We start from the raw sequence: 24,678 nt of genomic DNA on the forward strand, positions 1-24,678 counted from the left end.
ATGATGCTGTTGAGACGGCAGAAGGGACAAACTTTTTTTGGATAAATATTCAAAAATTTGTTCCGCTGAACAGCCTCATTATCATCAAGGGTTCTGCGAGCAACTATACGTTGGAAACCCCTGCTCTAGGTCACACACCGACCAGGTAAATCATTCTACCGGCTCCCTCGATTTGTATATAGATCACTCCCATGCTCAAAACACACTCTCTAAATTTATTTTTCGATTACTCACATATACCTGCCTACTTCATTGGTCACTCTTTTGGCCGCTGATCAACCTGATCCTTCATACTCTAGATCACTTCTTTGGTAACTCACGCGCTCGCAAACTCTCTAGGTCTTTATTTTGGTCTCTCACTGACCTGGTCCCTCGCTAAGGTCACTCTTTCGGTCACTTACATGCTTGCAAATTCTATAGGTCACTCGTTTCGTCCATCACTGACTGCGTCCCTCAGCAGACGCGTATATTATGTAATTTTATACGGTTTCCTCTCCCCTCCAAATCTTTTGTGCTCCCCCTTCTAAGGCCGATCCTGCGCACACCCCCCTGTGTCCTCCTACCCCCTCCGTATTCCGCCTTCTAAATTAGACGAGAACAATCTATTTCTCAATTACTTCTTACAGATATCAAGAAAATTCAATATATTTTTTGTTTGTGATTATCTGTCACAGGCATTCCTATGTCCCCGAGAAGCATTGAAGCCTATACATGCCAATTCGTTTTTTTTTTGTATATGTAATAAACCTCTAGAATTTGTGTTTTTTTTTTAAATGTGCAAATAGCCTTGAACAAGACCGGAAAGTTCCTTTTTTTCCCCCATTTCTTCAGTAGTTTATGGCCTTGGATATACAGCCTTTCCTCCCTCTCCATTGGGATATTTATTATTATTTTTATAGCGTGTTATAACTTCTTTCCACCACGACAGCCATCGGAGGGCGTGTCCTAAAAGGCTTGTTCTGTAGGTGTGGCCGTGACGTCACGATCGACGTCATGCGCGGGGAAGACAAGATCGCGGTGAATGCATTGGCGCTGTTTTCTCTTGTCCATTGTCAAAACTGAGCATCACCCGATCCTTGGTAGGTGTGCGCTAAGAATCGATTGCCGGCACCGAATTTTCCAAGTCTCTATTAGTATGTATATAGATTAAGCTTATGAAAAATTTATTAATTTACCTAAATTATAAATTGTTATAAATGTCTTTATACTGATGTGAAAGTCCATTTGCTTTTTAAACGTTGTATTTGTTTGTTATTATTTTTTTTAATTGGGAACTCGTATAACATTGATCGATGTTTACAAATTTCTCGTGTTTTAAATTCCTTACTATGAAATTTAGTATATGATAAATTTATATCCTCCATATATATATGTGCTATAATTGGAAAAGTATCAATGGTGAAGGTGTGATATGTGCATGAGTATGACTATGCCCCCCACCCACATCCTGGAGCAGGGTCCCTAGGCTGGGATCTTGGGTGGGGGACAAGCTAAACATTTCGTGGCCCCTTCAGTTGTGAATTTATAACATGATAAAACATGAAATGATGGTGATTGCCCCGAAATACAGACCGGTTATATCCACCCTTTTGTGTGTGTGTGTGGGGGGGGGGGTGCATGACTGTAACCTACTACTAGGTTACTAGTATGACTATATTGGAAATTGGTAGTTCTAATAAAAGAGGTGGCATCTCCTAGGGGCATCTGAAAGGTTTAGAACTTGTGGGTGTCCATCGTGACCTTTACGTAGGAAATTTTGATTTTAGAATCAATTCATTGGCTATTCAGACCCATGGCAGAAATTAGTGATTGCTCTGGCACCACAGCCCTCTTTAGAGGTGGATTTATGGTTTTGTGGGCTGTATAAATTTTACCACTCTTTACATATTTTACTCTAATTTTTTCTTGACCGCTCATTTCTCAAATTTGCCGCCGTAGACTATAATCAGCTTAATCTTCCACTCCTTGAATATGCTTCTGTATCTAGGTCACGCTTTTGCTCATTCACATGCTTTCTCGCCCTCGTAGTCTCTTCATCTCTGGCTTTCTTTTAGTTCACTCACCATGCTTACTCTCTATAGGCTGAGATAGACTTGAAAGTCTTTCTCAGTCTTTGATTATGATGTTAAGTCATATGTACAAATATACATTAGATCAGTCAACTCCACCTTTGACGCTGGGGGGGGGGGGGAAGCAATGCCTCTCCATGGCCCCATATTTCCACCCATGTTGCTCTCTAGGTCACATGATTGCTCGCTGATGTGGTTTCTTGCTGTCTAGGTCGCCCCCATGCTCGCATCAGGACCATCTTAAGCACATGGGTCCCCCAACTGTCCATAAATGCCTGCTTACAATGTGATCGTAGGTTCGATTTTAATCCTGAAAAAAAACTTGTAAAATTAGAGGTATGATATAATTAAATAATTAAAATGACAAAGTCCATTGGATTTGTTGATGTGGGTGAGACAAATATGGAAGAAACTCTCAAATCCATCTCACAGAATCTCGCTAATGAGCGTCATTTGGATTTCCAATTAGGAACTTTAATAATAAAACTTTCATTGACTTCATAAGGAATATCCACAGCAACACTTAAATAAAAGACTACTTCAAATGTTTTCCAGAGCTGGGTAAATGTCCGATATGGTCAAGTTGAAGAAAACGAAAATTTATTTGCATTTTTAAAATCATGGGGGTCAAGAATTTGTGGAAAATCTCTCAAGTTGGTGAACTACAGAGAGTCTTGGTTCTAAGGTTGGCATGTACGTGTAGCCTAAATTGACAAGATTTATAAGTTTGAATAATTGATTTCATTCAAAAAAATTATTTTGCTTCTGGAAGTTGGGATTAATTTTTCTTAGCCTTCTAAAAAAATCCCTATTTCTATGTGTTATGCTTGTTAAATTTCATTCGTTATATGTGATTCTGTTTCTCACGATTATTTTGTGGAACCAACTAATCACATAAAGTGAAGGATGCCTGTATTTTAGCTTGTATTAAATAACTTTGATGTGACAAATTAAAAACATGTCATTAATTGTGTATGTTATGTTAATGTTTTTTATTATAAAATATGCTTTTGATTGATAGCGTTAATGTTAAATTTTCATAGGCAGCTGAGGTCTGCTTGGAGTGTCGAGGTATGGCTGAGGCTCACGTGGCTGTTGCATTCAGCTTTGCCATCACCCATGAAGGTGTCAACATAAACTATGATCACGAAGTCATAAAACTTGTTTGGGCAAGTGGTCTGCGTTCATACCGGAAGCGCTTCGCAAGATTTCTGGTATTTATGCATTTCATTTTTTCGATATTTGCACATTTTACATCAAATGTATAACAAATTTGATTTACAAGAATGTCTGAGAAATTGATGTTTAAAAAATGTGATTATTTGAAATTTTCAGAACAACGTGCATTGCGGGATATATCCGGCATCTCTTTCAAGTCTCTTCATTCTGATCTCTGTGTTGACAGCTCTTCAGTTTATGAAAATTGATGTTTCATTTGGAGCTATCAGTTATGTGGACAAACTCATTCCTGGGTGAGTATTGGTGCCAGTGAGCTATGAATTTTTGATATTTTTTAAATGTTGCAAATGCCTGGCAGTCAAATTGTTATGGCTTTCCAACTTTGAAGCCTGAATGCAAGCTGTTCTGTGATTTGAAAGCACATCTCCACAGAGAGCAGGCACTTACCCGATACTCACAAACATGGAAAATTCAGACATTTGTTACTTTCACTTCAAGATATGAAGTTATAGATGGCAGCAGCATAACACGAAACAAGCATAACTCTGACAACATAAATACAATAGAGCCAGGCATGTATATAATACATCATAACATGTTCCTGCTTATACCACTTTGTAAAAATTGCTTAGAGGAATGTTTATGAAATGCATGTGTGTATTCATCAAAAATCAGGTCTTGGCAAATACCAGGTGTTAGGTTGCCATGACAACTGGAAAATTGATATTGGCACCTAAAATTTTCTATGTGTGATTACTAAAAATTAGAGTCTGAGAACAGCACAAAAAAAAACTTCTGCAATTTTATCAGTATATCTGCCTACATGAAAGCGGGGTTCACTGTCAGGTGGCTCTTGGGTAGAGCAACCTGTGCAGCTGCACTGGGTGTAAAATTTGAGTTGAAAGTGCAAAAAAAGGCTTTGTTTACCAATGAAACATTATCGAGCGGGGGAGAGCCAAAAATGTTTCGGCATGGTTAGATTTTTTCTTGAGCCACTCTTGGTGGTCACCATGTCCTGGGTAAGTTGATAGAAACATTTTTAGACCTGTTTTTCTTGAGGAAAATTTTTGGCTCTTAAAAAATTGTTCTGACGCCTAGATTTTTTTGTGATTTGCCAAGCCGTGTCAGAAATATTTGTATGTAATTTCTTATCTTCATTCTTTTTCAGATAGTGATTGGTCTAATTTTTTTTTTCCAGTGAACGTTTCGCACCATTTACCGCTCTGTTGATGACATGTACTGTCTTTGGTTTCTGTGTGTGGATCGCTGTGATTTTGATGTTCCGTTATACCCTGAAACTGCTACTGATGTACAAAGGTTGGCTTTTTGAAGGAAGAGGTGCCTCAAAGTCTTGGAAAACTATGCTTTGGGCGGTAAGCATCAGATTATTTATAAACAGTATGTCTGTATGTGATGTGCATATGTGTGCTCGTTGTGAAAAGTGATATGAAAAGATGTGTGTAGGCAAAGAGTAGTTTAAATGACAGATTTAAAAGTTGCAAAAGTTAAGTTTTTTTTCTTCAAAATCTTGTGAAAACTTAGGATCTCTTATGAAAAAACCTAATGAAAGTGTCCTTGCAAAGCTCCTCAAAATAGCTGAACCAGGTATTTATTTTATGAGAGTTGAAAATTTAGTTAGTTTTACTGTGAGATTTATGTAGCTTATATCAGGGCTTGACAAATTGCTGTAGGTGACTAGAAAATTGGTTTCAGCACCTAAAATCTTTGATATTTAAACTGTGGATCTGATCGGTAGTTAAACTGTGGTCAAAAGACAAAATTTGCCGTCAAATTGTATCTAATATTAAAAGAGGGTCATAAAAAGTCCTAAAAAATCAAGAAAATTTTTATTCGGTACCTCTTTTTTTTTGAAGAAAAAAAAAAACATGTTTGGTGCTTCATTTTTTTATATGTCAAGCCCTGGCCTACATGTATGTTTGGTCTCCAAAATTTAGTTTTGTTGACAAAATCGTACAAAAGATAAGTGCAGTTTTGTGGATGAAAATTCATTTTAGCAATCGCTGAAAACTAATTAGGGAAGACATATTTAAAAGAAGAGAAATATTAAATGTGTATAATTCTAAAATGTATCGTTGTTTCAAGTGTTTTATAAGATTTAATTTATCCATTTCCATCAGGACATGCCAGCCAGGTAAGTTTGTAGTAAAGTTAGTGTTTGTAGTCTCTTAAGCTTTTAAGTGCTGATCAAATAAAACATATTATATATATTAGATCTCTCGAGTTAAAATGAGATGAGGGTGGCAAAAATCATAAATTTTCTTCTATCCCTTGCGCTTATGTGAATTGCTGGCTTCAGCGAGTTGGCAGGGTGTTTCAACTCGTGGGCTTGCCCATGCACAGTACAAAGACCTCAGATTCATGAGCCCCCCACCCTATGATAATAGGATCTGGTTCACTAGGAATTTTAAAAATGTTCTTTATTTTTCAAATTCTCAATTTTTCATTTATTTTGTGTGAAGAAATAATTTATTTTGTTCAAATTTCTTCAGCCGAGATAAAGCATATATTCATTTTCACATACAATTTTTTTCCCAGAATTTTATGTAATCACTTTTTCCTCAGGCACTTTCTCCTGGAAGCCATCTTAAAAAACCCCTGAAAGTTCAACTATAAGTCTGAAGGCCCCTAAAATTCATATTTGCCATATTTCTAACTCAAAACTTACACAATCTTTTAATTCAGAGCTTAACTCCGTGAGGTCAAAAGAAAAAAATTCTGACGTGAAAAAAAAAGCAACCCACATATTTGTGGCACCAGGGTCTGAAAAGAATATATATATTGCCCCCCACCCCTGCATGTTAGAAGCACAAATGTGCGAATTTTCTCTTTTTTATTAGCTGGTTAGATGTATCTCATTTTGCTAAGTTTTATCTGAAACGCAAATGTGTTTTCTTATTAAAGCACGTTACAAAGCATTTTAGGAAAATAACTTCTATAGTCCTATATGGGTAGAGTAAACATTCAAACATTATTTCCCACATGTTTTTTCCTCCCTAAGGACATAGCACATTCGTGCTTCTAATATGAGGGGGGGATGACATAAAGGCAGAATATATAGATGTTTCATATTCATTAGCTTGTTAAATATGTTTTGGTTTTGAATGGAATTTTTTTCTACATTTCAAATGTTTTTTTTATTTAAATTTCACTGATATCTTGCAGGCTGTTGTCAGAGTTCTAACGATGAAGAAAAAACCTATGCTGTATTCATTCCAGAGCTCATTACCAAAACTGCCAGTTCCACGGTTGGAAGATACAATGAAAAGAGTAAGTTTTCCTTGTGTTAATTCCATTGTGTTAAAATATTGATTGAATATTTTGGCAAACCAAGATCTATCAAGATTGTCATTTGATTCTGGTCAGCTTTTTATGTTTTTGAAAGATTAGCAAAACACAAGCTTTTATTTATTTTTAGTTTGATGCTGAGGATATTTTTAGTAAGCAGTATAAAATAAATGAAAACTTGTGTCTAATTTTGTGGTTATTGGATTCTGTTATAGTATCTAGAATCTGTACATCCTTTGATGGATGAAGAGAAATTCAAGCGGATGCAGGCCATGACCAAAGAGTTTCAGAATGGTGTAGGAAAGAAATTGCAGTGGTATCTTTGGCTCAAATCTTGGTGGGCCTCAAATTACGTAAGACTTTGATTATATTTTGTCAGTATTTCATATATATTGAAATTGAATAAATCAACATAACTCGACATATGAATTGAAGGGAGGAAATTTTATCACTCATTTTAGACACATTTAAAAATTAGTTGTGCATAGATAAGTTACTGTGACTGCCAGGATGCAAGATGCTCCTTTTTTTTTGCAAACAATCAAACTTTCAGTACTGGTGTATGAAACTCACCTGCTTTTATAAATCTATTTTTCAAAAGAATTGCATTTGAAATATTTACTCCCCAAGTCTCATACATGCTAGCTAATGCTGTATTTAGTTTCATACTGGTAAAATTTTCAAATGCATATGTTAATTATATTTTGCCACATTTTCTTAGAAGACTAACTGCCCTAATTAGGAAGGTTATTCTCCGCTTAGAATTTAACTTGGTGCTGAGTTTGTGGTAATTAAAACATTGAGTGATTTTTCTGTGTATTATTAGATATTCTTTAAAATGTCACCAATAATATAAAAATCAAATTTTATTTTTATGTTTATAGGTCAGTGATTGGTGGGAAGAATATGTGTACTTGAGTAGTCGTTCTCCTTTGTTGGTATATAGCAACTGCTATGGACTGGTATGTGTGTAATTTTTTTATCATTTAAATATTTCCATGTGCCATCACAAATATTTGCAGTGATTGTATGTTTCAAATGAAATTTATTAATATCTTCACAGGATTACATACCACTGCCGACGACCAAACAGGCTGCTCGAGCTGCTAATTTTGTCCATGCTGCCATGATATTTAGGAAATTCTTAAATAAACAAACTTTACAACCTGTAAGTTATGAGAAAGTTTTGTTTATTTCCAAATTCTTAGTGTTTTTTTTTAAATTTTGATAAGCGATTCATTCATCTCAAAACTTATCCAATCTTGTATTAAATCACTGTCTTGCATTGAAATTTAGTCTAATTTTCAATGTCAAGTTGCAATTTTTGAGCTGCTATCACTTTATGTGGAATTTTTTTTAATTTTGTATTCTTAAAACTTGCTCTAAAAATTGTGTTCTTGTGCCAGGTGACAGTACAAAATTTCATTCCCCTCTGTGCCTGGCAGTATGAGAGAATGTTCAACACAACAAGAATTCCTGATGCTGAAAAAGGTTTTATAAATCAGAATTTTAATTCTATTCATTTAAAATGTTTCATAAATATGGTCTTCAATAAAAAACAAATACAATCAAACCTTGCTATAAAAAGAACCAGCTTATAATGAACCTATGAATACAATGAGCAAAATCTTTAATCCGGTCTCATAGAATGTTCATCATGCTTTATATATAGACAATTCTTAATGATTTATTATGACTTAGGCATACGCGATTCTTATTTTTTCAAATTTTTATGTGAGCAATTAAATAAAGAGAAATTAAATGTGAGGATTAAATGATAGGAAATTTTTATACTTATTGCTTCCATTACTGAAAATATATCGTGGGTCTAAAGCACAAAGGTATAAAAGACTGTTTAATATTGCGCTTATACCCCCCCCCCTTCCGTGTGTTACAAATATACAAATACACACCACAACAGGCAAAAAGCCCAACGAGGTGGCTGAGAAAAAGATGCCCATAAAAATATGGATGTCACATTTAAAAAATACAGCAACCCAATTAAAAATGCAATTAACAAAAATCATAAGCAACATATAAACATGATAAAATATTATACATGCCCATAAAGAATATTATGGTTGTCTTATTCCAAGTATGGATAGCTTCTCGATTTACCCCAACATGTTTATTGTATTTCTTTTCAAACGTGTCAATTGTGTTACAATTTACTACCTCCGGGGGTAAACTTACGGCGGGGTATTTAACATGCATTTTATGTATATTATGGTGCTGCACACAGAAATGCTAGGCCTACAGAAGCTCAAACACTACACTGGGAATGTTTTACAAACAAAAAATGTGCCAACTTCACTAGGCCTAGTATCAGTGAAAAATGGGCTCTTTTTCATCAATGGCATGCACGGTATAGGGCATGACAGGAATGTGAGATCACAAAAAACCTGTTTTGAACAGATTGATATCCGCTCAGACATTTTTCAATTTTACACACACCTTGTTGGGAAACATTCCCTGTAGGTTCGTGATTATATGAAGGGGTCGTGTTAGACCCCTTCATATAAAATGCAAAAAATAAACTTTTATACTGCAGTGAAAATCTTATGTAAAGATAACCTCTATAATTATAATCGCCTAGGTATTGATTGATATTACTCTTGTGTGTCTATGCATTTTTTATAGTGTTAATATATTCCATCTCTACATTTCTCCAGTCCATCAAGTATAGTTTTTAGGCATTTCACTGTATTTATTTTAACACCAAAAAGTTCTGAAATTTTTACTAATATAAATAAACAGTACGTATATACAAACACATGGGAAGCGACTACACAGCAGAGCGCTTCAACCTTTTTCTAACAGCGAACACTGCCATTTCCCATCATCAAAAGAAGAGTACCCTTACGGCAAGTTCGATGTTCGATATACGTATGTCTGAAATCAGTATGATCTTAATCCTTGAATGCAATTTATAGTGTTCGGTTGGGACGTTGATCAAGTACTCATGAGCACAAAATCTGACATGAGCATCAAGCACTTTGGTGCTTCAGGAACAACAGATTGAAGATACCCTATCTAGAGCCATTAATCTCAACATGTCTGCATGCTCATTTTAATAATGCTTTAATATAGAGATGCTTCTCTTATGGGGATACTGAATTTTAGATTATGGTTTAGATCATTAGTTTGTTATATTCATGGGTTCTAGTACTTTTTCAAAACATTTTTGCTCATCAAAAATTAGTTTTAGTTGCTTCCTAGATATTAACACTCCTATCAAATATGCAAATATTGTGATGCACAAGTTTGATAAAATGTACGAAATTAAAATGTGCTCATGTTGTTGGAAAGATTAGTGTTAATCTTCTTAGGGTTTTTAATCCGTGATTATGAACTAACATGCTGAATACACTTTTTAAAGTTATGAATATTTATTTCTCATTTCTCCAAATTAACCATTACAGATGGCTTATTGCTTTACTTATTTTACTTTCAGATAAAATTGTGCATTTAGCCGATAGTGATCACATCATTGTTTATTGCAATGGTAAATACTTCAAATTATTTGTTTATAACAATGGCCGCCTCTTGAAGCCTGCAGAGCTTCAAGTGTAAGTAATTCTCATGTTTTATAACTTTCATTGTTCCTGAGCTATTTGAATTAGCTCTTACCTAAAATATGTCTGGAATTTTATATAATATGTGTCCAGCAAATAAGATTGAGGCAGATGGTTTTTAATTAATATATATTTTATTTTCATGATTAGACAAATCATTTTTAAGTTTTTGTCTTTACATTTCACCTCAAATGACAAGTTAAAATAAAAAAATTAAGTTTTTGAAGTAAAAGGATGTCGAATAGTACAATTACTTTTAGACTGTAGAGCCAGGAGGTACAGAGACCACATAGCCTTCAAATTACTATTACTACTAAGCCACCCACCCACCTAGTCCATATTCCTCTACGGAACTTCTAACAATTGGTACATGTTGGAATGTGTGTGTATATGTTGTAAACCTAACTGGTAATTTTGTTTTTGTGTAGTGCTCTCATCTGCCATATTCCAAATTGCTGTTAATGTTTAATGACTTTTGTGCTAGATTTTTTGATAATACAACTATTTTTCATATGCATGTAAAGACCCATTTGAAAGACTCGTTAAACTGTATATAAACTGGAGGATTTCCAGTTGGGTTAATCAGTAAACAGTGTATGACGTTCTTATGCCACCTTGTACTTGTTTATAAATAAAAATATTTTAAGTAATGGATAAGATTGTTGGTCTATAAGGTCTATTAAAAATGTTTGTCCCTTTACTCACGCCTTTTTCTTCACAGGGCAAAATTGTTAATTATTTTTTAAAACATTCATTTTTATTCCAACCTCACAAAGACATCTGCAGATTATACACAGCCACACTGGGAAATCTAGATGCTTTGGAAGTCTGAATTATATGTAGGAAATTACTGCAGTTACTTTCATTATTTATGTTACAGGCAGCTGGAAAGAATAATCTCTGACCGATCAATGCCACTGGAAGGGGAGGCATATCTTGGTGCTCTAACAGCAAATAACCGGTACTTTATTTTCTATTTTGGTGTTGAAACCTTCATTTCCCCCCCCCCCCCCCCCATGTATAAATATTTTAATATCCTTATACATTATTTGTTTCATTTTTTCTTTTGCAGGACAACCTGGGCTAATGTGCGAAAGACATATTTTTCTGAAGGCATAAACAAGATATCGTTACAGGCCATTGAGACTGTAATTAGATTTTACTCTTATATATTTTCCACAATCTATTGGTCATAAGCTATGTAGAAAAATCATGTATTTGCTGAAGAGATTTATTTTAATGTTAACACTACAATATGAAGCTTTTTTAAAAATATACTTGTTAGTCTCAACCAATCTAGTTTTTTTAAATATATAAGTAATTTATCATTTTTCAGCTCAGGGAAATGTTACCACACAACTTTAAAAAAAAGAAAAGAAAATTTATATAAATATTTTATTGTGATTTTGGGCAATTTGCTTTATCAATGCTTTGTTCTAATTACTATGCTGGAGAATTTATGTGATTGAAAGTGCTATACAGTCATACATGATTTACGCTATCCCAATTTTGGAGTTGTATTTTGTTGTTGCAATTTTTTTAGACTTGTTTTTTCAAGAAATTCTTGGTTAATATTGGTTTTAATTAACCAGTTTTTAATGTATTTGTATGAAAAATTGTATCCATACTTACGGGAATTCGACCTACATGCTCAGTGTCTGTCCCATCTATCATGTAATTTTTGGGGTTATTACTGTATTTTTATCTTAATGAGGAATCGTACTTTTGGAATATACTTGAGCTGTGTATAGTGATTTATTTTGATAAGTAATTATAAGTTAATTTTTTTTGTTTATTGTGTGTGAATAAACTGAAAAACATTCTGATAAAATTGATTGTCTTCCATTTTTTTGCATTTTAAGGCGGCTTTTTCTCTCGTCCTGGATGATGAAGAGTACGACTATGATCCTGCTGATCCTTCACAGCTCACAAAATATGCCCAGAATGTTCTTTATGGTAAAGGTTACAACATCTGGTTGGACAAATCTTTCAATATCGTAGTGTCCAAGAATGGCAGGGTAAACTGATCAGACTTATAATGATTGATGTAGTTTCCTTATAGATTATAAATCAAATTATTAGGTTTTTGTAGTAGTTTACGAAAATTCTATATATTTTTGAAATCTTATATTTTCTGCCACACACACATATCTTACATTGATTTTCAGTGGACCATAATTAGAGTCCCCCCCCCCCCCATCTCTAATATTGAGATGGCTGGAAAATGTATCGCAACATCAATACAATTATTACAATTATATAACTTGGTTGTCGTTAGTTTTAGAACTTGTGAAGTTCAGTACATACCTTCTCATTTTGATGGAAATAGTGTTTTTCAAATTTACTATCAAGCTCAAAATTTATTCATGGAAAAAAATTTATTTCTTTCAAACTCGTTATTCTTTTATGATGAAAAAAAAGCCTTCAAAAAAGTTTAGATTCAAAGTTTTAAAAATGTTGCTTATTTATTAAGTAAACTTCTATTATTCAAGATAAAATTCATCTCACAATTAATTGATATTTTTTCTTTGCAGCTGGGATGCCATTGTGAACATTCATGGTGAGTTTTATTAAATGGATCATCTCTTTATTCATATTGTGTACAAATTTTAATGTTTTATGGTGAAAGCATATTTAAATGTTTCTTAAATACATATGTCAAAAATCAGATGTAGTTATTTGTTTATGAAATCATTGTTTATCTGTTTTGCAGGTGTGATTCCCCAATTATGTCTCATTTCTGGGAATGGGTCATTGGCAAAGAATTCTTGGAGCTGAAGTGAGTGTTATGTTTCTATATAAATTATAGTTAATCTTCTCAAAATTAATGGAGTGTGAAAATAAATGTGAGAAACCTTTCGCCAGTTCATGCAGCCTCTATATAATTTTAAATTTAATAAATAAAAAAAATATATAGCCAAACATTGAAACTTTCACATTTCTAAAATTTTAAGTTTGAAGTCAAACATAAATGAATGCAAGTATGTGAAAGATTTATTATCAGTTCAATTGTAAGTTTAACTTCTATTCAAGTAAGTTATTAAAAAACTAATTTTTTTCGGGAATAGTATTTAATGCAGTTAAGCCGGCTTATAATGAAATTGGATATTATGAGGCATAATTTGGTTATAGCAATTTTTTTTTTCTATCCCAAGTGAATTTTCAGTACCGAAATAATGTTAAAAATATTGCTTGGAACGAATTGCCATATTCATGAATACCAGATATAGCAAAGTTTTCGGCAAGAATAGAATTTTTTATAAAGGATTAAGTTTCATAAAATCACAAGTTCTTTTTTAAAAATAAAATCAGATTAAACTCGCGTAAAGTTCTACCATACTATTCTGAGAGGCACTACGGGTGTGTTCTCTCGACACTGACTATAGCTAGATAACAATCTCTATAGGTAGTGCTGCTTCTGTTTTTTCCTAGAACTAGAATCAGGAGGGGATCGGCATGACTATAGTTTTTTTTTTTATGCCAATGTGTCTCAGCTTTTGTAAACTTCAGGACCATTAAAATGTCTAACAGTTCAACGGACTATTTACAGCAGTGATTCTTCAAGTTTCTATCACCCACAGCCCTTTGTTTCAGTCAGTGTTTAAGAAGTATTGGTTATAGCATTTATATAGGCTACTAGCTGTAATACCCGACGCTGCCCGGATTTTCTTTAATGAGGCTTTTCGGATCACGTGACATCTCCCTTGCTTTCTTTGAGGGACATGCAAACCGTGTCTAAGTTAACCAATATGGCGACTTCCTGCGCGAGTCATGAAAGAAAGAAAAAAAATCTAGATTTAAAGAAACGTAGAAATGAATATATATTCCCCCCCTTTTTTAATGGTCGCTTAGTATTTCGATTCCACACCCCCCCCCCCCAAACTTCAAGTTATCCATCTGCCAGTCTCAGCTTTCAAAAATGTTTAATTAAAACGTGGAATTTTTTCGATGTACTTTTTACAGGCCAATAATTAATTTTAAAATATCTTACCCCACATGAATTTATGCAACTTGAATATCAAAAGACGATACATTAATTTTTTTCATGCTTGAGGAGATATAAATAAAAAGTTGAAATCAATGTTATTGCATGAATACCCAACTCAAAAGTATAGGTCCGGCTAATTACTTCATATTTTATCTCCTGGGCTTCGTATATCTCTCTAAGCGAACTCAATATTTCAAAAATCGAGAATTCAATACAATTTTTAAAATTATTGATGTGACAGAAAACACCAAATTCTCGCATTTCTACAGTAAAATCGGCAATTTTAACACTGATTTCTATGAGGATCACCCTTTTCCTGACCCTCAAAGCGATGCTGATGATGATTATGACGTCTATTCAAAAAGCCTCATTACTGGGAGCATTGGAAATGTGGCAAACCATTATAAAGGCATAAACTATTATACATATAGTAACAGGATTAGAGAAGTAACAAACCATTGTAAAGGCATATACACGTCTGAAACGCATTGCTAGGGAACCACGGTAACCAAAATAAACGTTCGAAAAGTGATTGTTGAGGCCCAAAAACCATTGTTGCCCGACAGTTTTTTGCCCATTTGGAACATTTGCCCTGCTCTGACGAAGTTTTAAAGTAGCCTATCATTCAAGTCGGGTCCCATTTGATATATATGCAAAATTTGGCGAGGATCGATGTAAAATTGTACATTTGTATAGAGAACATACACACACACACAGAAAATGAATTTTATATATATAGATATTAAGATTTCTCAGAATAGTGTAATAAAGAATTATTTCAAAGCACTGAACAGGCACACACCAATATCAGTTGCTTTGTCTCTGACATAGGTTGGCGATGCCCCCTAAGAGCAGGGATATTTATGACACATTAATGTTAATATTATGGCACACTGTGGATCACATCTAGTCCATGGACCATAGGTTGAGAAACGCTGCTCCAAGCAGATTCCTCTCATTAAACTCTAGTATTTATCATGTATTGTTTATAATGGATATTGGATATGTTTCCTTAACTTCCGAAGAGACTTTATTACATCTGGGTGCAACAACCCTGCATACGACCCAGACTTGACTGTATTTTATATATTCAAAATAAAACCCAGAAAAATGTATTGAAAGTTTCCTAATGAAATAACTTTTTATCATCTTAATGTTTATATTCAGTTTGATGTACTTTTTTTAACTTCTTTTTATGAAATACTTGGCAAATTTATTGCATAATCCTTACACAGTTAAAGCAATTATTATTTGTAATTCATCTAATTTTAGGTACACAGAAGATGGGAATACAGTAGGAATAGTGGAAACACAGCCCCCAATGCCAACACGATTAAAATGGGATTTCCAATTAGAGGTAAATACTTTTAAGCCTCTGTGCTTTTTTTGTAGAATAATTTGGTAGCGGCTTAGTTGCATTTTAGTACCTATTCCAATCTTTTAACAACTCTGAATTTCAATGAAATCTGCTTTTTGACTAGTGTGTGAACATCATAAAGGAGTCAAAGTTAGCTGCTCAGAGTATCATTGAAGAAGTTGATCTAAAGGTGTATTGCCATTCAGAATATGGCAAGCGTTTTATCAAGAAATGCAAAGTTAGCCCTGATGCATACCTTCAGATGGTGCTGCAACTTGCCTATTATAGGGTAATAATTTTACAAATATATATATACAACTTGACCTCGTTAATGCAGAACTACTACACCGTACATGCACCTCCAAAGTATTCATCTGGAGAATTTCTAATGAATTGGTTGCATGTAGAAAAGTGTTGTGTGTATCATGTGTGGCCCAAACAAATTTACAATTTCAAAGTTTCTAAAATTGAAATCCAACAGCGTCTAGCCTTAACAGTTACATTATAATAAATAAATTGACCGTTGTTGTGCAGAATATATGTGCTAAAGCCAGTATTCAATGATATTACACACAAGTTAGTCATAATTGTCAATTAAGATTGGAATCTTGAATTTGAATATAAACTGTTCATCCCTGTAAGCATCAGCCATCTGTTTCATCATCTCTCTAACAATGATGCATGCGGGCACTGCCTAATTCATGGGGGGGGGGGGGATCTTCAGCTTGTTCCTGTGAAGCTGTCATTCTTGATCAAAGCACATATTTGGTCTCGTAGACCGAGTACCGGGGTGACCATCTGGATAAAATCCTAATACCTATTTTGTTCTGGTATGAAAAGAATAATCTGCATGTCTCGTTCCCCTTTAGTGTGCGTAGTATGCTAGTTCATTTCTAGGAATCTCATTAGGAGCTGTAATCACCTGAAATTTTATTGGATATCAATCATACGCTTCTTCCAATGGTATTTATTCTGCTCCACTATTCATCCAAAATGATACTTCATCGTTCGATGGCATTGCATAATGCAACAGAGAACTGTCGGTTGCATATACATCTATCATTGCTTGACTAGTGGAAGTGGAAAAGGTAGCTCAGAAAAAGATCATGCTCAATGACTATGATAATCTTTTCTTTAGACCCCAAATCTCTTTGTGATGTTAATGCAGAGCTGCATAAGATGAAATACAAAGCATGCATGTGGTCCTGTCAGAATAAAAGCATGTCTAAATTTTTATCAGATTACCTGAAATTGATTAATGTTAAATAATTGCTTGTCTCCATGGTTTCATATTAAATTAGGTTTGACTGTACATATAATCAATGATTAATTGATTTTTGTAGGTTATTCATTACAATCTATATTAATTGATGGGTAACAGGCATATTAATTCCCAATCGAAATGATGGGACTTGGAACCAGAGGCGGAAACATAATCATTTTGAATTAGTGTCAAAGTGTAGGTCATGGTCTGATTAGCCTTTGCACGTGCAAGACCAAGGCGCAACAAAAAAATAACAATATTGATTTTTACAAGTTTCTTTTATTCAGACTTATTTAAAACTTTCAAATCAAATTTGGAATCTCTGTAGATGTTGCTTTTGATTGTCGAATTTTTTTAAATTTGTTTTCTTAAAATTTTGTAGATTTATGATGAAAAAAATTATTGAAGTGATAATTTTAAATTGTGAATTTAGGAAAAAGGTAAATTTGATTTGACCTATGAAGCTTCCATGATGAGGCTATTCAGAGAGGGACGAACAGAAACGGTCCGTCCTGTCACTGTCGAGTCCTGTGCATTTGTAAGAAGTGTGGATGATCCTACCATACCTGTGAGTATAATTTAACTATTTATAGTTTAAATAAGCATGAGATATGACATTTCTAATATTTTTTGTGTGTATGTATATTTTCCATAAAATCTCATGGTTTTTCTTTTCTTAATCATGTGTTACAAATCCTCACACCTATTTTTTTTCAGAAAATTTAGTCTCAAATTTGTAAACTTGTTCCCCATACATTATGTATTAGTTTAAATTGGCTGTTAAGAATTAGTATTATAGATAAGAATTGCATAGGAAATAGCTATATTTTTGTTTTTCTCTTGATCTTCATCTGATACTTAACTTTTTTTTGTATTTGTGTCTCCATCCACCTAGCCGCAAGATAAGGTGAAACTTCTTCAAAAAGCCTGTGAGCGACATCAGCTTGCCTACCTCAAATGCATGATCGGAGAAGGCATAGATCGTCATATATTCTGCTTATATGTCCTCTCAAAATATCTTGGTATTGAATCCCCTTTTCTCAAGGAAGTCTTAGGAGAGCCCTGGAGACTCTCTACTAGTCAAGTAAGTACAATAACCATTCCTTTGATTATTTAGAAAAAAAATTAGCATGTGTTATAAATATTTATTTGCAATTGCTGGGGAAAACTATGACAAGATTGTGTTTTGGTATAGACTGCATTTACTCAATACTATAACTTGACTCCAAAATGTATGATTTTTACGTTATTTCAAAAAATTATACATTTTAGATATACTGCAACTAGAAAATGTAACAAGTCTAAGCAAAGTTATTCTTGTTTATTCTATTTTTATGTAATGCAATGTTAAATATATACACCTCATTCAGTGTTAAAACATTTTTTCCCTCAAAACATCTGAAATAGTTATCTAGTTGTAGTTATTGATGCAGTGATGTTACTAATAAATACAGATTACCCTTTTAAAATGATGGGCCCGTGGTAGACCAGGTTGATTAGATACTCACCTAAAGTATCAAGAGGAGAGAAAAGGATATTTAGAGGTGTCGCGAGTTCAATACCTGGTTTGTCCTTGTCAGAAACTTTCCTGATACGGGTACAGCAAAAACTGTGACATGACCACAGAAAAAGATTGCTACCACAGGGAGTCCCACATCAAGGGGTTAGTGCACCAACCTCTGTGAGTATAAAAACAAGGCTGCCATTTAGAATCTGCAATAAATTGTAGGTCCCCCCTGTCTCTGTAGCCCCCTCAAAAGCAGAAAATAACCATGGTACAACAAAAATGATCAAATGACGAAATGGTTGGGATGTGTTAGTGATACTAAAAGCATGGGGAAAGTTGATGTTTTTATTATGCTCTTTAATCCTTGAACTATTGTAAATAGATGGGTGAGCACCATAGTATACTGTGTTATAGTCATTACGCGAGATTACAAATATTTGCTTGTACAAGGTGTTTTTTTTAACAAAGATGAAAATTTTTATGTATTTTGCATATGTGACAGTCGAAAACATTTATTTTTAGACGCCGCACAATCAAGCTGGCATCTTAGACATTAGGAAGTATCCAGAATATATTTGTCTAGGTGGAGGTTTTGGACCAGTAAGTATTTTATTCATGTTTTAATATTATTTGATTTGTTATGAATCCCAATTTAACAAATCAGTTTTAGTTGGTGCAGTAAGTGCCACTTATTAAATTCACAGATAATGTTATCACTTTTGTTAAGTATGAAATGGACCAAAAAAGAAATTGGTTTGTAGTTATCAGAACTTAGGTTTGTTTTTTTTTTATCAAAAGTTTTTTCCCCTTTTTTGTATATTTTGAAGTCACGGTTAAACCAGACTCTTTTTTTTCCCCTAAAATTTAGCAATATCAACCTGCAACACTGTAGGATGCCATAAGGCTCCCTTATCGAAAAAAATTTCCAACGTCAGTTCACCTGTTCAAATCTGGTCATAATAGCTGCTATGATCCATGTGCATGTAGCATTTCTTTTCTATAGTGAAGGCATGTGTAAGGTTAGTAAAAATGCCCCTTTCTTCAGTTCAGGGTTAATTTCTTTCAACTGACCACATTCATAGTTTCACAGCCAGAAGTCTCACAAGGGAATCTATAGAATGTACCGGACATTATAAAAAGTATTGTAATTTGTAATGCACATTAGACAGTTCCAAACACTAAATAATCCAAACTTTTCATGATTTTTTAACAAAAATTTTTTTTATCTTAAATGGAGGAAAAAATCTTTGTTTTAAAAGACCATGAGGAAAAAAACCAGCAAGATTTTTAACATGGAAAAAAAAGTTGTTTCGTTCGACAAAATGAGACATAGTTATCATGCTACTAGGATTTTTTTAGATAGTTATAGATTTATTATCAGAAGTCCCAATGTGATCACATTAAATGGCATGCACTGTGAAAGTCAATTTTTTCTTTGAGTTATTGATTATACAGGATGATTCTCAAATTGTTCATCCATAAGATTATCTTCGCAACTGTTACCCTTAGACGTACATTGCGATTGCCACTTTCTTAATGATGTGCAGAAAATTAAGAATAACTTTTTATTCAGGGTGTATAGGAAAGTTCCTTTTGTCCTAGAATAACTCTCAAACCGTTGATCTTAGAAAAAACTTCTAATTGAGAAAAGTCAAAATCTTTTAATTGGGAAAATCCAAATAGCGTGTAGACCTCAAGCAAGTCATAATTTCAGGGATTGTATAGTTATGAAAAGGATGTCACACTCTGCTACTGTACAAAGTTTTAATTACTGGCTGTTGTGAAGTTGTTGTTTCTTTTTGGAAAAAGAAAATTCAATTGCCTTTGCAGGGAAACGAACCCATCTCCTTTCACTTTCCGGGTGAACGCCTTAAACCACTAGACTACAAAGGCAACAAATCTCTATCTTTCCTTGGAGCTCGTGTACATGGACGGTCAGACACAATTCAGGCCAAAGCTATATTTTTTTGAATTCATATATCTCGGTGAATGTTGCACTTAAAAACGTGGAATCTTTTATTGGTCTTGGGAGTCAGGGCAATCAACTTTCTAATTTGGTTTTTATGGACAAGGTGTCCATATACGTTTTTTTCCTTCTAATTTTTAACAACCCTACAACCTTTTGCAACATGAATGACATATCTGAGTTCTACACGTTATTTAGATAATTTTTTTAAATTAAAAAATATACCTCGGAGATCAATGGTTCACCAGTAAAATGTGGCAAGGAGAATTAAGTAATAACCCTGTGTGTAAGCAGAGGTTTTATTTGCGCATTCAAAAAATTTTCTGAAATGGAGGATGGCTTATATATGAGTCAGTTTTTGAGGAGGAAAAATTCAATACAAATTTTACAGATGACGCTATGCCCTTACAGCAAGAGTGCTCCAAGTTTGTCCTGCAAAGGGGATTTTCGAAATTCAGACAGTTTTAGTTTCCAGTCATAAATTGCATAGATAAACAGAACTGAGTTTTCTTGTTCATTTTCTTTCTCAGGTTGCTGACGATGGCTATGGAGTTTCGTACGACATAGCTTCAGAAGACTTGATGTTTTTCCATGTGTCCAGCAAATCATCATCACCTGAAACTGTGAGTGTTTTGAATAGTGAATCTATCTTTATTACATTGCTGAACCCTGTAAAAATGCTAATTCTATTCTGGGTTTTCAGATTAAAATTACTTTCCATTTTTCTATGTATTTTTTGGGAATTAGGGGTAGCAGAAACATAGATGTTGATGCTTCCGATTATTTAGTCTCATTAAAGTTTTCTGGCCAGAAGCAACATTCTTCCCATTTTTTAAACCTTTATATAAAAATCCTCAGTCGTGCTTCACTTGAATGAAAAATCTCTGAAGAAAATATTTTTTTACTCCTTGCAATCTCAGGCTGACTGTGTTTTCTTAGAAAAAATATGGGAACTAGGATTTTTTTTTCGAGTACAGGGGAATTGGTAATTGTTACCCAAAATGAGCAGAGTTGCCAATTACCAATGGTAGGAAATGAAGTGATGCGAAAATATGAAATTTGGTCAATAGTTTTATTTTATAATTTAGAGACACACTAACGAGGGATTTTTTCAAAATTCAGCCCTTATGGGGGAGGGAGGTTATAAGCGGATTTAAAGGTTTTATAGAGAAATCATTGCTGAACCAAAACCGCTGAAGTTACGAATATCAAAATTTCGTCAATTCCATTTCATGATGCAAAGACTCATTAAAAATGTTTTTAATTCCACCCCTAAGGGGGGTTCAAGGGTTGTATGGAGAAAATCATTGCTTAGCCGAAACCTCTGAAGCTATAAATGTAAAATTTGATCAGTAGTTTTATTTTGTAATGCAGACTTACTAAGAAGGGATTTTTTGAAATTCAACACCTACCGTGATAATAAGAGGAAATTTTCAGATTACAAAATCCATATGAGTGAAGCCGCAGGTGACAGCTAGTAAAAAATGAAATTTATCTTTCATGCATGCGTACTTAAAAATTATTTCCTTTAAATGCTCATTTCATGAAATACCAAATTATTTTATTTTGCATTTCAGTATAATATGATTTTCACGTCAAAAGTTCTGGAAGTTTTGTAAAATTTAGTTTAAACTTCACTTGTTATAAGCAAAAACATTTAATGAAATTTAGAATTTTTGGAAAAAACATTCATATCTTCGTAAAAATGTGTGTAATTTTCATGAAAATACACACAAACATAGAAAATAGCAAGTAAAATATTTTTGAGAAAGTTACAAATCATTTTGCTCAAAATTTTTTTTCTCATTTAATTTTTTGTCAGTCACCTAAATACGCTTGTGACCAAGTTTTGACAGGTAAGAGGGTCACATGACTGAAATTTCAGAACAATTCATCAAATATTTTTCTAAAAATTTGAAAAAAATCTCGGCAGAGTAGACACACACTCCAAAGTGTCCATTAACTTGAAGCTATATAGCCTCCAGAAAAAAAAATTCCTTATTTCATTAATATCAATCTCGTGCATTTTGTAAAGCTGATTTCATCTTTACATCTTTTTCATTTATATCTTTTTTCATAAAGCAGGTTTTCGTAAAGTTTTCAGCAGGAAGAATAAAGAAAAACTAATTTTATCGATAAAATGAATTTTTCTTTATTCTTCCCGCTGAAAACTTTAAGAAAACCTGCTTTACGAAAAAAGATGTAGAATTTCACAGGGTTCAGTGATTTTTAATACAGACCTTTATGAAATGTGAATTGTGCATAGAAAAGGGGATACTTGTAATTTGCTAAAATGATTTCATTTCTGAAGCATTTCATATTTGGACTTCCAGACTTTCTAATTTATTTCTTATTTCCTCAGGACACTCAGAGATTCATCGAGTGCATCCAAAAATCACTGAGGGACATTAAGTCAATATTCGATGAAGTTTCAAGCGATCAGTGAAACTATCAAGTCATTTTCTTTTATTTTTTGTGTGTGGCGAGAGCATTTATCATTGTCATTTCAAGTATATCACTGTAATATCATTTTTCAAGCGGGAAAACTATTGTCAATCATGTGTTAGATTTTTTTAAAACCAATTTTTCTTGTAAAGATTGCATTTAATCAGATTTTTTTCAATTCCAAATTACTTAGCTTTGAATAGTTTTTAGGATAGTGTTTTTTTTTAATATTATCCACATTTCTTTTCCAAGAAAAATTAGCTTTTGAATTGATTTATTGGCTTATATATATGTATCAGATATATTGTTTTATTTTCTTTGACAGCCCTCTTTGCACAATTTAGTAACACTATTCTGTTTGTAATCTAAATTTCATTAACAGTATTGTATTTGAGCGTCTATTGAATACTTGTTTAGAAACATATCTTTTGATGTGTTTTGTACAGTATGTTATTTTTTATTATCACTATTTTTCATTTCGACATTGGTATGAATCTCGTACAGCTTTATCTCTGTTGTGGTACGAACTTTTTGGATATTATTCTGATAAAGTTTTTTTTTCTGCATTCATTCGATCAAATGACTCATCTATGTCAGTTTCAAGAGAGATATGCTATGTATAATGTATGCGTGTGGAGAGATTACAAATGTTTTAATTTCTTGTGCTGTCTTTAAATCTTGTAGATCTTTTGAGATTTTTTTTGATAAGCTGTATCAGTTCTAGATTTTTTTTTTTCAGATTTATTCCATTTTTATCTATTTTTTTTATATGTGCCTTAATGGTTGCTTTTATCGCAAAAAAATTCTTTGTTTTCTAAGAGTTGAAAAATTTCTAATATTGTGAAAAGAACCAAAAAATACATAAGATGTTGAAAAGCTGATTTCCATTTTATGTGATATTTCTTTTTTTGCAATAAATGAATTCCACATAAGCGACATGAAATTTGTGTTATTTTTCAAAATAGTCTGTGATATAACAAACTAATGAACTTCAACAAATTCCTTGATGCAATTAATTTTATCCTGAATTTCTTTAAATAAGGTCAATCCACTATTTAACAAATACAAACCCTCAATTTAACAAGCACACACAGATGCCATTGGTTAGCCTAGATCTGCAATATCACGAACTCCAAGAGATAGGAGAAATCACTTTGTTTTAAAGAAATTCCAGGTGTTTTTCATTTTTCCTATGTAAGCTTGTTTGGGGGATTAGAAAAGTGTTTGTTAAAACAAGATTTTTGCTATAATGGTATTCGTTAAAACAGGATTCGACTGTAGTATCAGTTGATATTTTCACGTTTGCTTTCTAAATAATACACAGCATGGGTCCTATTTTTCTGTTTTATTCATTGATGTTCTTCATAGGTCTGTCTGGGTCCATTTGCAATTCAAACATCAGCCCTTAAAGCTGGGTACTGGAATAAAAGTTTGATGCTGGTCTGGAGTGAAGTTCTTAATTTTCTGGTTAAATGTGCTGCAGAACTTATACAACGCCACAACAGGCAAATTGCCCAACGAGGTGGCTGCATCATGGATCCCCGAGCCCCTACCTACTACTGCTACACCACACCCCCCCCCCCGGAACCCCCCAACGAATCGTTACATGCGGGAATGTGCGTGTACGTGTAGTGCAACCTGACGTAAAGTTTTTGTTTTCTGTGTAATGCTTGTTATGTGTAGTGCTGTCATCTGCCCCCAGTTTTACTAACTATGAGTGAAGTGTTATGGTTGAATGATTTACCGTTGTAGGACTGTTGCTCTCTGTGGCGAGACTTTTTAACGGGGAGATCGGCTCGCATTTGCGCCTTGAAGTTGGGAACCACAGAAAACCAACTTCAGCCGACCACCACTGTGGGGTTCGAACCCGGATCCTCGCATCACGAGTCCGGCACTATAACCACTCGACCACCACAGCGGCAAATGCGACTTCGACATAGACAGTAGTACTCAAATATTCCAAATTGCAGTATCCCTACTGCCAAAGGTGAACAAAATCGCTAATTACAACAAATATCCAAA

At 33.7% G+C, this 24,678-nt stretch overlaps 1 protein-coding gene across 3 annotated transcripts in view; it reads left to right on the forward strand.

The window, feature by feature from the left end:
- The window catches only part of LOC149076226 (carnitine O-palmitoyltransferase 1, liver isoform-like), a 48,827-nt gene extending 25,234 nt beyond the window's left edge, over positions 1-23,593 (forward strand). Inside the window, exons 1-22 of one of the 3 annotated variants that reach the window (XM_089243787.1) lie at positions 1,016-1,133; positions 3,113-3,283; positions 3,405-3,541; positions 4,447-4,621; positions 6,432-6,536; positions 6,770-6,907; positions 7,439-7,516; positions 7,618-7,722; positions 7,961-8,045; positions 10,009-10,123; positions 11,010-11,090; positions 11,202-11,277; positions 11,992-12,147; positions 12,664-12,689; positions 12,843-12,908; positions 15,390-15,474; positions 15,599-15,763; positions 17,172-17,306; positions 17,634-17,822; positions 18,768-18,845; positions 20,742-20,834; positions 22,574-23,592. In XM_089243787.1, coding sequence (XP_089099913.1) covers positions 3,143-3,283; positions 3,405-3,541; positions 4,447-4,621; positions 6,432-6,536; positions 6,770-6,907; positions 7,439-7,516; positions 7,618-7,722; positions 7,961-8,045; positions 10,009-10,123; positions 11,010-11,090; positions 11,202-11,277; positions 11,992-12,147; positions 12,664-12,689; positions 12,843-12,908; positions 15,390-15,474; positions 15,599-15,763; positions 17,172-17,306; positions 17,634-17,822; positions 18,768-18,845; positions 20,742-20,834; positions 22,574-22,657 — 2,313 coding nt within the window. In that variant the 5' untranslated portion in view covers positions 1,016-1,133; positions 3,113-3,142 and the 3' untranslated portion in view covers positions 22,658-23,592. Of the gene's footprint in view, positions 1-1,015; positions 1,134-3,112; positions 3,284-3,404; positions 3,542-4,446; positions 4,622-6,431; positions 6,537-6,769; positions 6,908-7,438; positions 7,517-7,617; positions 7,723-7,960; positions 8,046-10,008; positions 10,124-11,009; positions 11,091-11,201; positions 11,278-11,991; positions 12,148-12,663; positions 12,690-12,842; positions 12,909-15,389; positions 15,475-15,598; positions 15,764-17,171; positions 17,307-17,633; positions 17,823-18,767; positions 18,846-20,741; positions 20,835-22,573 lie in introns of those variants that run through there. The other 2 variants (XM_089243790.1, XM_089243789.1) reach the window with 2 other exon arrangements.
- Positions 23,594-24,678: the final 1,085 nt, after the last annotated feature.

This window comes from Pholcus phalangioides, unplaced genomic scaffold, assembly GCF_987345545.1.
Source record: "Pholcus phalangioides strain wild (caught in Gottingen) unplaced genomic scaffold, Ppha-v1.0 ptg000015l_1, whole genome shotgun sequence".
Classification (NCBI taxonomy): domain Eukaryota; kingdom Metazoa; phylum Arthropoda; class Arachnida; order Araneae; family Pholcidae; genus Pholcus; species Pholcus phalangioides.